Source organism: Lacerta agilis, chromosome 1 (assembly GCF_009819535.1).
Source record: "Lacerta agilis isolate rLacAgi1 chromosome 1, rLacAgi1.pri, whole genome shotgun sequence".
NCBI lineage: Eukaryota > Metazoa > Chordata > Lepidosauria > Squamata > Lacertidae > Lacerta > Lacerta agilis.
Window position 1 is genome coordinate 37,797,253 of NC_046312.1, and position 14,716 is coordinate 37,811,968.

Sequence of the window (14,716 nt, forward strand, 5' to 3'; positions counted from 1 at the left end):
CGGTCAGGCGGAAGGGAAAATGTTACAGATACAGAGCAAAAGGAAATGCAGTCTCCTACCTGCAGGCCGGATTCCCATGTGCTGCTGACCATCCAGTACAAAGCTTCCCATTGGCTGACCCTCTGGACTATATGCTGCTCCTTGGCTCACTGAAGGATCAAGAAGAAAACCTGATTGTAGTCAATCGTGGACACAGAGGAAAAAAGAAGAGAAGACATACCAAACAATCAGCAACTGTTCCAGTCTCAACACTGAAACGCTATAAACAAAAATTTGCCTGTCTTGTTCAAAACAAAAGTTGCACTACCCTGCACTGATTGTGGACCAGGACTACACAATAAAAGAATACTGCAGAGGATGGGTGGGATAATAAAGAAAACCAGAAATTTAAATCCACTTTGCTACTTACCTCAACGTAAAACAGTGCAATAAGTACTGCTTAGGGATTTATAATTAGTATAGAAAGAGTATTCCATGGTCTCAATTTGAATATGGCAGTTTGTGCTGCAGTTCACTGTGTTTGTGCTTATTGCTACTTTTGAAGCGAGCAAGCTATCCTCTCATTACTCTGTCCACCTTTTATACGTACACAAAATATGCTGAACATGCTTTATTTTTGTTTTGTTTTTAATCAGAGTTAATTGCTTTGGTTTTTATCCTGCCACATATTTATGGAAAAGAAATTCACTGCTACACATAAAGATTTCTCCCACAGGATTAATAACATTTCTAGACTTTTAAAGTGAAGCAGCAGGCAAAATTCCCATCAAGTTAAAGCCCAGTTATCACAACATGGAGAACTGTTTTATCCAGTAACTTAATTGCAGAAGCTACAACTCCCTAGCAAGCTGAGGAAATGCATATTGCACTGTAAAGTGAATACTACTTGGCTCTTTGTAGTTTTGAACATACATCGTCAGTATTTTAAAAGGGTGTAAGAACATGTTTGGCAGAATTTTAATGGTAAAATATTTGGTGCATTAAGTAACTGAAAGTAATAAAATTTAAATATTTTTGGCAGTATTGTAGCATGTCCCAGGCATTAGTAGCATATTGTGAATAGTCAAAGCAAATGAATGGATACAATGAGTTTTACAGCTAGCCTTACAGCAGTGAAAGCAATGCATGCACCATGGAGTTGTGGGTAGCAAGAAAATGAGATTGTCCTGCTGATTGGATGCAGAAAAGCAATGAGCAATTCAAGTGCTCCCAGTCAAATAAACTGCTTGTGGCACTAGTACTTGTACCCAATTACCAATTCAGAGAGAAAATAAAAAGCAGTTTCAGTAGAGTCAGGGTGGGAAATCTCCAATTAGCACCAATTAGTGAAGTTGCTTCCTATAGTGGAATTCTGGGGACATAAGAAGAAGAAAAAATCTCCCAGAATGCCTATTGGAAGCATTTATTTACCAGGTGAAGGGACTCCTGAAGAATAACTTGATGAGGATTTATGCCTGTGGGACTTGAATACAGATACTACTTGGAACTTGCCTGCTCGATTTGACTGGTCAATCATAGGCTGTACTATTCTTCTTCTGGCATTAATAAACCTGAAATAGAACACAAAGTATAGAAATCTGTTTGTCCGTTTAGTGCTGTACTTAAAAAAAAAAGATTTTTATTTTTATTTATTAGACCCCCACTTTCTTCTTCATGGAAGAAAGCTGCAATACAGAAAACCACATTAAAAACAAAAACAACATTCCAGGTTAGAAAACTATTTGTCAGGAAATAATGAATCACACATAAAAATATGCACAATTTAACACTTGATTTTACTTCAAAAGCAAGATTATCTGACCATCTAAAAACTCATTTAAAGTATTGTGGAATATTTTATTTTATTTTTATTTTTTTTTGTCCTAGGCAATTCAGCTGCCATTGCAGCTGTCCATAAATGAGGACCAGGCTTTGCTATTCTGTGCTTTCACAAGGTATTGTTAGGTCAGCAAAGCCATCAATTAGGCTGTCTGAAGTTTTATCACCAGCACAGCAGCAATAAGTGCTGGCCCAGAAAGAACTTCTGCTCTTCTACAACTCCTGCAGTTTAAGCCTGTAAAGTCAAGGGTCATTTGGAGGTCAGTGCCAGCTGGGGGCGACCTTTTCAACCAAGAGTGGGACACCCAGGGCAGAGAGCATAAGGCAACTTCCAACCATAAACTGGGGCACCTTTCAACTTGATAGAAAGAGGGAATTGCAGGTACATGTGTTTATTATTAGGCCCAAAATAACTTCTTCTCCAATCAGGTACCATAACTAAAGCAGTGTCCGAGTCATCTGAATGTTAGGTAAAGCCCATTATTTGGCAAGGGAAGCCTGGATTTAATTTTGTGGGTAATCCAAAAATAAGTGCTTGCATATTTCTCCATTAAGTTAATGCATAACAACCCACATCAGATCATCTTGTTCAAACTAACCCCAGTAAAATGATTTTTTCCCAAAAAAATGTTTTTTAATTGCACAGTTTAGTTAAGGCCATTTTCTATACTTCACAAGACCCACTTGTTTTGATCTCTATTGTTTTTATCTCCATTCTCTGTGTTTTTAGAGAACGTTAGTAGTTATGTTCAGGGTTTGTCCAGTATTGTCATTCATTCCTTAGCTAAATGACCCTTAAGAACTGCTAATGATCCATTAGTGATTCCTGATATTCTAAACATAGCCATCGCCTGAAACTTAGCTTCTTTGTATCGTATAAATTAATAACGATTTCAGTGAGCTTCACATAAAACCCATGATTATTAAAAGTTTGTAAGGTACTAGAATCTAGCATTTGAGGTTTGGACATAGCCACTGCGCTTCTTCCAGCTTAAGTCCACTTTACAGTAATATACACCTTTTAAATCAACTCTTCTAATTGTATGCTAGTGGGAATGTAATTTAGTAGATGGTGCATAAATGCTCAAAAGACTACATAGGCTACTTTGCATCTTTTTGTTTCCACATTGATCACTATTTAAATACAGGTATCTGAAGAAGTGTGTGTGCATTGCACACGAAAGCTCATACCAATAACAAACTTAGTTGGTCTCTAAGGTGCTACTGGAAGGATTTTTTTTATTATTTTGTTTCAACTATGGCAGACCAACACAGCTACCTACCTGTATTTAAATACACCCATTGTAAATAATAATAATAATAATAATAATAATAATAATAATAATAATAATAATAATAATAATAATAATACACTGCCTTAAAATTAGTCAAAGGCAAATGCTAGGCATTTAAGACTGCTTTTATAGCTTGTTCCTCTAGGTAATAGTGATTTCTGTCACTGAGGCTATATTCCTAACATAACACTGTGAATTCAAGGCATATTTCTGTCCTCCAAGACAAAGGTCTTTGATAGGGCTTAATTTGCTTAGCTGCTTTCCAGTAATGTTGCTACACTGACCAAACAGGGACTGACCTGAGCCTTCTGCAGCTAGCATGCCTTTTATCAGCTGAAGTTAACACCAACAGAGATTAACAGAAAAGCCTGATAAGACTGTTTTCTCTTCAATGAGCTTCTAATGATGTATGCAGATGGCAAGGTTTAAGGAATGAAACAAGCACGTACTGTACTTGGATTGGTAACACACAACAGATTCTCCTCCACTTTGAGCCTTGCTGACCCTTGCTTTCTTCAACCTAGCCACTCATAAGGTAAATTAAATTGCTTTTTCAGTTTTTATTTCAGCTCCAACCACTTTTTATTATTTACATCTGGTGGTCTCCTTATTTATGTCCCTTTCCACTTCCTTACAACACTCCCTTACTCACAGGACTGCAATGCATTATGGTTCTTCATTCTCAGCAGGAGAACACTACACTGTCTTCAAACAAATAATTAAGGGGAAGGTTAAAGGGGTTCACCTAAAGGTCATATCTTTGGAAACTCGTCAGAATGTATACATTAATTTAAAAAGGGGGGCATCCTCTTAAGATTTTTTTTAGGGGAGTTTACACAACAATACAGAAGACTTGGACAATTCATAATCCTTTGACCAAAGGGATACAAAACTGGCTTTTATGAACATACACAATTAAAAACCCTAGCCTGTGAGGCTAATGTTAATTAATTCAACAGGTCAACAGGACAGAAACTTTGGAAGAGGGTTTTGAAAATCTGCTCTGCACTTGCGTATTCTGTGCATGTGCCAGTCAATCATTTCCTAAAATGTAACACACACACACACACACACACGGGGGGGGGGGAGGGAGAGAGGACTTGTCCAGAATTTATCTGTGTGAGAGCTGCTAATTGATTCAACAGATATTTTTTGAGGAAACAGTGGAAACCCTAGGTCAGTGGTTCTCAAATTTGGGGCAGGCCCCCCTGGGGGTACAAGTCATCTGGAAGGGGGTGTTCAAAGTTCCAGGGAGGGAGATGATTCCACAAGAGGCAGAACAAAAGCCACTTGCCTCCAAACAACAAACATTTTAATACTGCAGTCACCAAAGCTGCTGTACCAAAACCTGAAAAGAAGCACACAGAAGCTTCCGGTCTCAGGAAATCTTCATTCTGCCTTGAGTGGCTGGTTTTAGGAGGAAGACAATGTTCTAGATGTCTTCTAATGCCAGCATGGGAGGTGTGCCCTAGTTCACAGATCCTTACAAACATAGCTGTGCTCAAAAATTCTGTGTGCTTTCCTGCAAATAAATGGCTGCCCAATTATAAATAAATGGCACCTCAAGTGTGTGAGGTTTGGAAGACTGTGTTCAGCGTAGAAAGGGGTGGGCAAGTTCACCATAACTGGCAATGTCCTTCAGCTGTGAAATGCTCTCCCTAGAGAGGTTCACATGGCACCCACATGCATGTGTTTGTGGTACAAGGGAAGAAAACTTTATTCTCCCAAACTTTTAAATAATTTTAACAACCTTTTAGTATATTTTATCATCATTTTTAGCACTGTCGTTTCTGGTTTACCTTTCCAGTGTGGCTTTAGCTTTTCACTGTGTAAATGAATTGTTTTTAGGCACTGCTATTCTTTTGTGGTATTCATCCACTGATGAAGAACGTAAGAAGACCATGACAGATCAGACCAATGGCCCATCTGGCCCAGCAGCCTGTTCTCTCAGTGGCCAGCCTGTCTGTAGCTGTTGAGGAGACTGGCCTGTAGGTTCCTAGCCAGAACCAGCTGTCTATATCAGGGGTCAGCAAACTTTTTCAGTCCACTGTCCCTCAGACCTTGTGGTGGGCCAGTCTATTTTTGGGGGGTGGGTACCCAGAGATACATTTTAAATAAAAGGGCACATTCTACGCTGGTTCCCGGACCGTCCGTGGACCGGATTTAGAAGGCGATTGGGCCAGATCCGGCCCCCGGGCCTTACTTTGCCTACCCATGGTCTATATAATGGAATGTGGGTGATGTTCTGATAATTAAGAAGGGCTATAATGGTTGTGATGCACTTGGTAAAAGCCCTTGGGGTTGTGGTAATTTAAGAGCCCTAAACTAAATGCTGCAAAACACAGAAGCTTTCTGAGCTGAGCTGAGTCAGGAAGGAATTGTCTATAGTCTATGGCAGGCATAGGCAAACTCGGCCCTCCAGATGTTTTGGGACTACAACTCCCATCATCCCTAGCTAACAGGACTAGTGGTCAGGGATGATGGGAGTTGTAGTCCCAAAACATCTGGAGGGCCGAGATTGCCTATGCCTGGTCTATGGACATAACTCAAGCCCAGCTGAAAGACATGGGATGATTGCCAATGAAGCCATCTAGAACTTGGTGGCTTGGATGAAGGTGATACCCTGCAAACATGAATAAGTAGCCTACTGAAGTAACCATAGATGATTCTGGGAATAATTTTATTTCTCCATTCTGAAAAAGAATATCTGCTGCTTGTTGAAGAACAGATGTTGAAGTGGTAATTCAAGGAAATAGTGTAAGGAGTAAAAGTGTCAAGTGAAAGTAAAAGTGAGAATCCAGTGATCCAGGACAAAAGAATCCCAGGTATTAACAATGTTTAATAGTACAGTTGTACCTCTTGTTACGAATGCTTCAGGATGCGTACAACATGGGTTACGAATGAGCTGAACCTGAAAATAACGGAACGCGTTACTTCCGGGTTTGGCGGTTCACGCATGCGCAGATGCGTCAAATGATGTCACGCGTATGTGCAGAAGTGCCAAATCGCATCGCGCACACTTCAGGTTATGCATGTCATGTGTTACGAACGGGGCTCCAGAACGGATCCCGTTCATAACCAGAGGTACCACTGTATTGAACTAAAGAGCTGGATGAAATATTGAGAGAATCAAAGGTTCCACTTGGAATAAGTTATGGCTTGATCTACCGGTAGTTTCAAAGGACACCAGGGGTGTACTGGCAGTCTGTAAAAAAATAAAAATAAAAATAATTCTCACCCTAAGAGGACAGAATAGCACAATTGTATAGGTTGGTACTATGATAAAGGGCACTGATGTATTGCACCCTCTATTTCCCCAACACCAACAGTCATGTATCCCTCACCAGTATTATTAAAATTAACAAAAGTAGTTAAGATGCTTAACAGGAAAATGTCACATGGGGAAGAAGTCTTTAAAGGCTGATCTGCCATTGGAGCTTTGTTTCCTCCCACCATTGAGACTCATGTTCTTCCTATGTACCACTCAGAGAAGCTGACCATATTTGCAGCCTACTTTTAAGTAGAACAGAAATGCTGCATTGCTGGTGGTACGGTAGGTATCCTATCACAGCAGCCTTAGGTACAGTAGACACCACTTGCAGCAGTCCTTTTGATGACATGGCTGTAGAAATCAGCAGTAATGGTACTGCAGCAAGAAGAGTTGATGCCAACATTATGTGTATCAGTACTAAATGATGCTTGGAAGTGCTATGGTCAGAATGAATGCTGATTGTGCTACAGGCATTCACACCAATGAAACTGTTGCAGGCGGATCTGGTGAAAACATATCAGTTATGAGCGATGGGTCCTAGGAAGAAGGGTTTGGATTTGATATCCCGCTTTATCACTACCCTAAGGAGTCTCAAAGCAGCTATCATTCTCCTTTCCCTTCCTCCCTCTCAACAAACACTCTGTGAGGTGAGTGAGGCTGAGAGACTTCAAAGAAGTGTGACTAGCCCAAGGTCACCCAGCAGCTACATGTGGAGGAGTGGAGACACGAACCCTGTTCCCCAGATTACGGGACTACCGCTCTTAACCACTACACCACACTGGCTCTAGGAATGGTGTTCGGTGTCTGTAATGGATAATATGAATCCCAAACAGGATCTTAAGAAATCACATCCAAGTAAGTATAGAAGTAGAAACAAAAGCTGGCCTATATGAAGAACAGAAGGATCTCAGCCCATTTTCCACAATAAGTGATTCCCCCCCCTCGATTTACTAAAATTTGAATTAAGATCAATAACTTAATTGTTCAAGAGCCACTGAATAGCCTTCAAAAGGGTTATTACTTTTAACCATTACCATCATTAGAGACTAATCAGAAACTTATACATGGAATTTTCTGAATTCCTTTTCCATTGCCCCCTAGTTTTAATTCAAGTGGAGCCTTTGGAGATATTCATTTCTAGCACTAAAAGAGGGAAAGGATTATTTTTTGTTCATGAATAGTAGTGTGCAAAAACGGTGATAATTCATTCACAATATGTAAGAAGCATTTTCCCTCAGGTTTTTGTTCCAGCTCACTGTATGGCACTGACATTTTCAGTAGAGGGCTGGCATGACTTAAGCATGCAAAACAAATCCAAATTTGTTCACTTTTAATGGAAAAATTAATCTTTGGCCAACTGACATTTCAAAATTTGGAATGTACATATGACATGGGTCCTGCTGAGAAATTTAATCATTTTCAAATTGAATCAAATCCATTTTTTATTAAAAAGTCACCCTATTTTTCAGCAAAACACTTATGATAAAATCTTAAATGGTCATAGTGCATGAGGAAAGAACTGTAGTATTTTATTTTAAAGATATCATAGATTTCAATAGAAAAAGCTTCTGAATTATATGTGAAACATTTGCGTGCCCAATCTTCATGAGCTCTTATCCCACCACGACACACCATTTGTAAGTGAAGCAAGAACATAAATTTCTTTGCCACGTTTGCTTATAAACAGATACTCTCACATAAGTTAAACAATTATTCCTGGACTGTAATCCTAGAGTGGGATTCAACTAATGTTTACTAAGAGTACATCCATTGAAATTAATAAACCTAACTAAGATAGGTCCTTTAATTTCAATGGTTCTACCTTGAGTAAGTTTAGCTGACTAACACCCCTAAACACATTTGCCATGGTTGCTTTGCCTATGCCCCTTTGGTTTTCCTTGGTGCCTTGACATAATTTGAACATTGTGTTGAACTATATTGAATATTGAATAAAGGCAGTCTGTGAGCTGATTTCTGAATCTTTCTCTTAGAAACATAGAAGGTTGGGCATTTGCCCAATACTCCAACTGACTCATACAAATTAATGCAGCTGTGTCTGGGAACAGTCTTACATGGTGATCTTGTGCCATAAAACCACACATTACCATGGCGAAAAGAAAGGAAGCATGTATGGTTTTCACATTTCTAGTATACATAAACATAAGGCATTTTCATTTTCATTATTTGGTGAATTGTGCTTCCTCGTTCATTTATACCACAATCCTATGTATGTTTTTTTCAGAAATAAATCCCACTGTCTTCAATGGAACTTACTTTTGAGTACAGTTAAATAAGGTGCTGATCAGTCAAGAACACCATTATGAGATTGATCCACTTGATGCTGAAAAGCTCCAATGAAATCCTCTGTGCCCAATATAGCACCCAGTAGTTTTCTATACCTATGTAGCCATACTGACCCTTGGCCATCTTGTTATGGTAACCTACCAATATTTTATTCCACGTTGAGCTCTTTGTCAATAACAACTTATTTCACAAAATGTCAGGCTAACATCATTTGATGACTCTGCTATGCAAAAGAAAATAATTAAATAGACCCTAAGCTACTTGTTGAAATAATGTATACACACTTTCTAAAATGGAAATTGAGATTCCCGGAGTTCTTTTCCAGGTACCAAATATTCAATTTCATGTGAATTTCTTTTCATGCAGAATCAAATCTGATGAACAGTATCTGGCATGAGCTATTATGGCTACTTGGTAATATTTTGACAGGCTTAAGCATTTGCAAACCATATATTGTTCTGATGTGCTTAACATAGCATAGAGTAAATCTGTTAAAGGTTCATAGATATTTGTCTATGTGTTATTATATTTGCAGGGTATTATGGCACTTTGAAACATGTAAATCCTAGGGCCCCACACACCCCAACACCCTATCTACTACAGAAAATATGCAATTTTCACTTCAGGAAACTGAAATTCATATATTTATTGCATCTATAACTGACAAATTCCAGGACTGTCTTGTTCAGCTGATTTGCTTCTTCTGAAACGCAAACATGAAATTTAATCTCTCTTCTTTTGGCACATATTTGTAATGATAGTAGTATTACTATTGGAGGTTTCCCTTCACAGTAGTCATGAATATTGTGCATTCTATGAAGCCATAGTGGCTATACAGCATGTATTTTAGAACAGGCTGCCAAATATTTCTTGTACTAAAAAGGAATACTTGGGGCTGAATCTGCTTGTGTATGGTGCCTGGTATTGAAGAAATCTCAGGAATGAATGCAAGCCAGGTACTATTCATACATTCTCCAAGCCAAGAGTCCACATAATTGGGTTGGCCTTGGTTGGTCAATCATTATTTGTGGGTTCCAGCAACACCACCTATTCCGCAAGTCCTCTGCACACTCCAGGATTTGAAAGCAGTATCCATCTCCAAAGCCTGGTATGAAGCTGAGAGGCTGACCCCTTCCCTTCCCTTATGTTCTCTATGCAGACCAGAGAACACGAGAGTGGTGCAGGGTATAGCTCTCCTACACACAGCAGGATCTATTTATCCTGGACTTTTGCTTCTTTGATGTGTGAAGAGCTTGTGGGTAAAAATTGCATCCTTTATTCTGTTTAAGGAACTAGGAAAAGGTGGTCACCAGGAAGAGAGTCATGGTCCCAAAAGGCCACATTTCAATCGGTGTGCAAAGTTGAACAACATTCTACATGCCGCCTCCCCTGCTGAATGTAAGCACAATGAGGTATACGCCTTGTTCATTTTAAGTGAACTGTATAATTTCACATTGTGAGGTTTTAAGGATCTGGATGAATATTTTGGGTGCCTCCAAAGAGCTACCTTAGACATACTTAAAGAAATTTGGGTATGCCTTGTGGGTTTTTTTTTTTGCATTTCTTTTGAATAACAACTCTCAATACTGTATCCCTTTTAAATATTTTTATTTTTGGAAAGTATCATTATTTGCAAAAGGAGTGTGGAATGGGTGCACGATTTGAGAAAGACTAGCCCAGCATGCAGAACTGGTTGAACATGGCTCTTTGGACACAGGGCTTTGCGTATGAAAGATATCTATGTAACATCTTTCCAGTGACTCAGAATAATGCCAAGTTTCCCTCCCAATAATACAAACAACTTGGGAGGCGTTGTTTTTTTCATTGGTACTGTGGGAATTAACCCCTTGCCTTCCTCTTTACCATTGTCTTCGATCCTGGTTGGGGGCTGCTGCAGCAGCAACTATTTATTTACAGAATTAACAACATGTGTAGTTTGGCCCTAAATGTGTGATTTTTGAGTGGCCTACAGAAGAGGCTTTTCTGGAGTACTGGAATCCAAAATATTAAATTAATAGTTTTAGTTTAATTTACAGTTTATAGTTTATTTTATACCTTTCAAACAATCCTTAATTATTAAACACACATTTCTTTTTCTTGGCTGAAATCTACTAATCTCAGTTCATTTCATTCTTTTCTCTCAATAGAATTAGGTATCCATTTCCATGTATATAGTTTTATAACAAAGGATGATACACGGATTTCTTTAGGATGACTGTGCCATACCAGGCTACATGACATTCATTCTGTAAGTATATTTAAAGCTGCTTTAACTCACTTGGCTACAAACAAGTCCAAAAGGCTATAGAGTACATAATACTTGAAAAGTCAGAGAAAGTTAGAAGGAAGACTTCATTTACTTGAAACACTTTTTACTGCAAATTTTGTGGGCATTCAAACAAAGATTAGGGGACCTTAACAATGGCAATGACTGATTCATGACTAGATGGGCACTATGATACCATAGATGGTCAATGCAAACAGCTTCTTCTTCTTCTTCTTCTTGATTAAACTTATACTTCTGTAGTGCCAGCACTACAGAAAATAATAGTACCCCCTGTGATAGTATGCCTACAAAAACATCATTATTTTCCTGTTTAAGGTGGGTTTTTTTTTGGTTTTGTTCTAAAGCACTACAAAGTTCCAAAACTCCCATTAGGGCAAAACTTTTATTACACCAACCAAAATGTAACAAAATTGTGTGCAAACTTTTGAGTTCACAATAACTCTTTATCAGGCTAGTTCCCACTTCCTATGGGTCAATGTTGACAGGTGGACAGAATTGCCCACCTGTCAATTGACACCTATCATAGTTCAAAGCAGTTTGCCAGAACCACTGATCAGTGGCAACTTCCTTTGATAACCTGCTTTTACTGTCAATCAGCTGATTGGTGCTGGGAGTGCACTTTCAAAGTCATGATTGGCAGTTGCAGGGAGCCCCTTTGAAGTACTTTTGGTGCACTAAGGAGTTTCTAATAGGGAAACATAGTACAGTCCTAAATTGGACATTCCTAAGCTTCACGACTGGACCTGATGGTCAGGGGTCCCTTTACCTTTACCTTTTAAGCTTCCCTTGGACCTGTTCCTATATAATTGAGTTTATTTTGCCTTTTTTTAGTGAAGAGGAAAGAATGGGACTGGTAAGTATCTGAAAAAGATATGAGAATGTAGGCAAAATTGACATTTTTATTACTGCAACGCATGCGAGCCAGCTTAGGTTAATATGCTTCCATTTTTAAAGATCCTGTTGCATGCTTTTATAAATATTTGTATAGTTCCTTCGGCCTAACTGTTTAATATCAGACACGAGAGTTATTCCTAGGTATTTAAAGCCACCATGGGCTCTTGGACTGGGCTATTATTATTATTATGGCGGTTTGCAATACAAAAATATATATCATAATAATAGACAAGAGCAGTAATCCCCCGCACATTGTGAGACACGAAATGTATCCATTTCCTACAAAAGAGACATAAAACTTTGATTCACAAAGTGAAAAGCAGTATATAAATTTTTGAAACAAACCAACAAAATGTAATCAGCTTCATGTAGCAAGGGCCAGGGTTATGATTCAGAAAATTGAGCTCTATTTAGCTCAGTGTACGCAGCTAAAATGAAATTTACACAAAACATACAGACTTGGCAAAACCACTCCCCCTGGCACTTTTTTTTTGCGCTTTTGGCCAAGATTCAAGCATGGATACATTCATACACATTTGGATGCAAACATATCTTCATCAGGAAAACACTGAAAGGCACATGCTGAGTCCCTGGTTTTTTTAAATGAAATTTTAAACTCCAAATCTAAATTTCTGTCAGCAACATAAAAATGTGGAAAAGAAAATGCATATTTGCCTCTCAAAATTTGGTCCAGCTCTATGCATTTTCCAAGTCCTTTTCCTGCATCTCTTGTACCAATATGTTCCACTCATAACACCAGACAGAGGTTCCCAGTGACCTCTGCCAACATATATACTAGGAAGCCATGAGATGGAGCCAAACTATAGGGTTCTGTGTAGAACTCAATGAAGTTAGATGAAACAATTCCTGGAAATATGGTGTGCAGCAGAACCCTACACATCATTTACTTGGAAGTAATCCCACTATTTAATAGGATTTAATCCCAAATCAATGTGCACTACATTGAATCTTTAGGCTATAGTCCTATATAAACTTACCTGGGAATCTTACTGAATTCAGTGGGACTTACTTCTGAGTAGACATGTATAGGATTATGCTGTTATATTAGTGTCACAGTTTTATCAGGAACATATATGTGCCATATACTCTGTCTCAAATGGAAGACTTTTCAGACAAACACTGCTAATAAATTATCTAATTATAACATGCTGTGGAATTCTGGTAGCTATTTAATGAATAGGTGCTTCTTTATTTATTTTCTGGTGGTTTTTTAAAAAATCGAACAGCACAATGCTACATGTGTCTACTCAAAAGTAAGTCCCGCTGTGTTTACTGGTGATTGTTCCCAGAAAAGTATGAATACAATTGCAGCCTAATAAAGCTATAAAACTGAACAGTACAAGTCCATTTTGCATTAAAATTATAATAATATAATGTAATAATCCACGATCCTGGATTATAAATATACTGTGAATCCCCACAGTGAATAAATAACCAGTTGCAGAAATAAATAAATCTCCTAATATTAAGTGTAATAAAGAATTGCTACTACAGAAAGACATTGACAGACACCGATTTCCGTTATGAGCTTTCAAGAATTTTTAACCTATGTAGAAAATTATTTTTTTATTTCCCCTGGAAATCTGAATGGTAATAAACACTATTCTGTGAATGTAATCACATCTGATGCCACATAACAAAACATCTCAGCAGGTCATGTTTTCCAAAGTAATGTCTGCTTCCTTTCTATAATGGCATTAGATTATTCATAAGCAGTTATTTATCACACTGTAAGAGAGATCTTTCATAGGTACTTGAAAGGAAGGGAGGAGACAAACAGAAAGAGTTCCTTAGCTATTCACATCTTAAAGATAAAATGCTAAGTCAATAGACATGTTGTAGTATATTGCCTCATCCTGCACATGATTTATTGCAGATGAGAATCAACTAGAAACTGAATTACTTTGAAAGTTTTACTGCTGATGTTAAAATTCCAGCTCTGTATACATACATTTTATAGAGGCACTAAGTACAGCTTTTGGAAATTTGAAACCTCTTATTTTGAGGTTATGTACATTGGAATAACCACTGCATAAAACAGAAACCTTTCATATAATTCTTAAACTGACCACTCAACCATTTATGTTGCTGCCATAGCTTAAATTTCTGGGGGGGAAACACACATATTTTCGTAGCATTTAGACAAATTATTGGCAATTGTGCTTATTCCAAACCAAATTAGGTTTTTGAATGTTTTATATAAACAATTACTAAGGGATATTAATTTTCAAAGCTAGTATCTGTTTGCTTTTTGGTATTTATGATAAAATTTGATGAAATTTAAAAGCACTTTCAGAGGAAAATAAGCTTAGTAATAATTTCCCCCAAATGTGTAAGCATGCTTAGAAACAACCTGCTAGATACATTTGAACAGATCAAGGTGCTCTTGCATGTCTTGTATTATAGGTATCTCTGATTAGCTTGTCATCTACTCTGAAGAAGATGTAGCCCAATTCTCCTATGCTGTATAGCAGGCCAGCTGTTAGCTGTCTGTCAAGCACCTAAAGTGGACAAGTAGTCCAGGAGCAAAAATGTCACTCCTTTGATCTGGCAAGGAGCAGCTGCTGATTTATAGAGTAGGACTTTGTTCTTCCGTTCTATTTTACTTTCTTTCCTAAGGCAGAACCACAAAATCCAGGAGAAAAAAAGTGCCGTTCTCTGCAACATCAACAAGCTCTGACAACTGCAACAGGGTTTTTCTTGGCCCTAACAAAGCTCTCAGGCATCTCCTTTGACGCTCACCTTTCCCTCCCCCCCTTCTTCTTTTTGCAATGCGGTAGTTATTGTTTAATTCAGCTTCTGTAAATGGAATGGACTGTGGCCAGC

The 14,716-nt window shown here is 38.2% G+C and overlaps 1 protein-coding gene across 11 annotated transcripts in view; it reads right to left on the reverse strand.

Moving 5' to 3' along the window:
- MEIS2 (Meis homeobox 2) overlaps nucleotides 1-14,716 on the reverse strand; it is a 227,297-nt gene that overhangs the window by 5,430 nt on the left and 207,151 nt on the right. For 6 of the 11 annotated variants that reach the window (XM_033144600.1, XM_033144627.1, XM_033144609.1 and 3 more), the window contains 2 exons: nucleotides 1,492-1,550; nucleotides 60-170 (listed from right to left, as the gene is read on the reverse strand). In XM_033144600.1, coding sequence (XP_033000491.1) covers nucleotides 60-170; nucleotides 1,492-1,550 — 170 coding nt within the window. The remainder of the gene's footprint in view (nucleotides 1-59; nucleotides 171-1,491; nucleotides 1,551-14,716) is intronic. The other 5 variants (XM_033144618.1, XM_033144636.1, XM_033144653.1 and 2 more) reach the window with 1 other exon arrangement.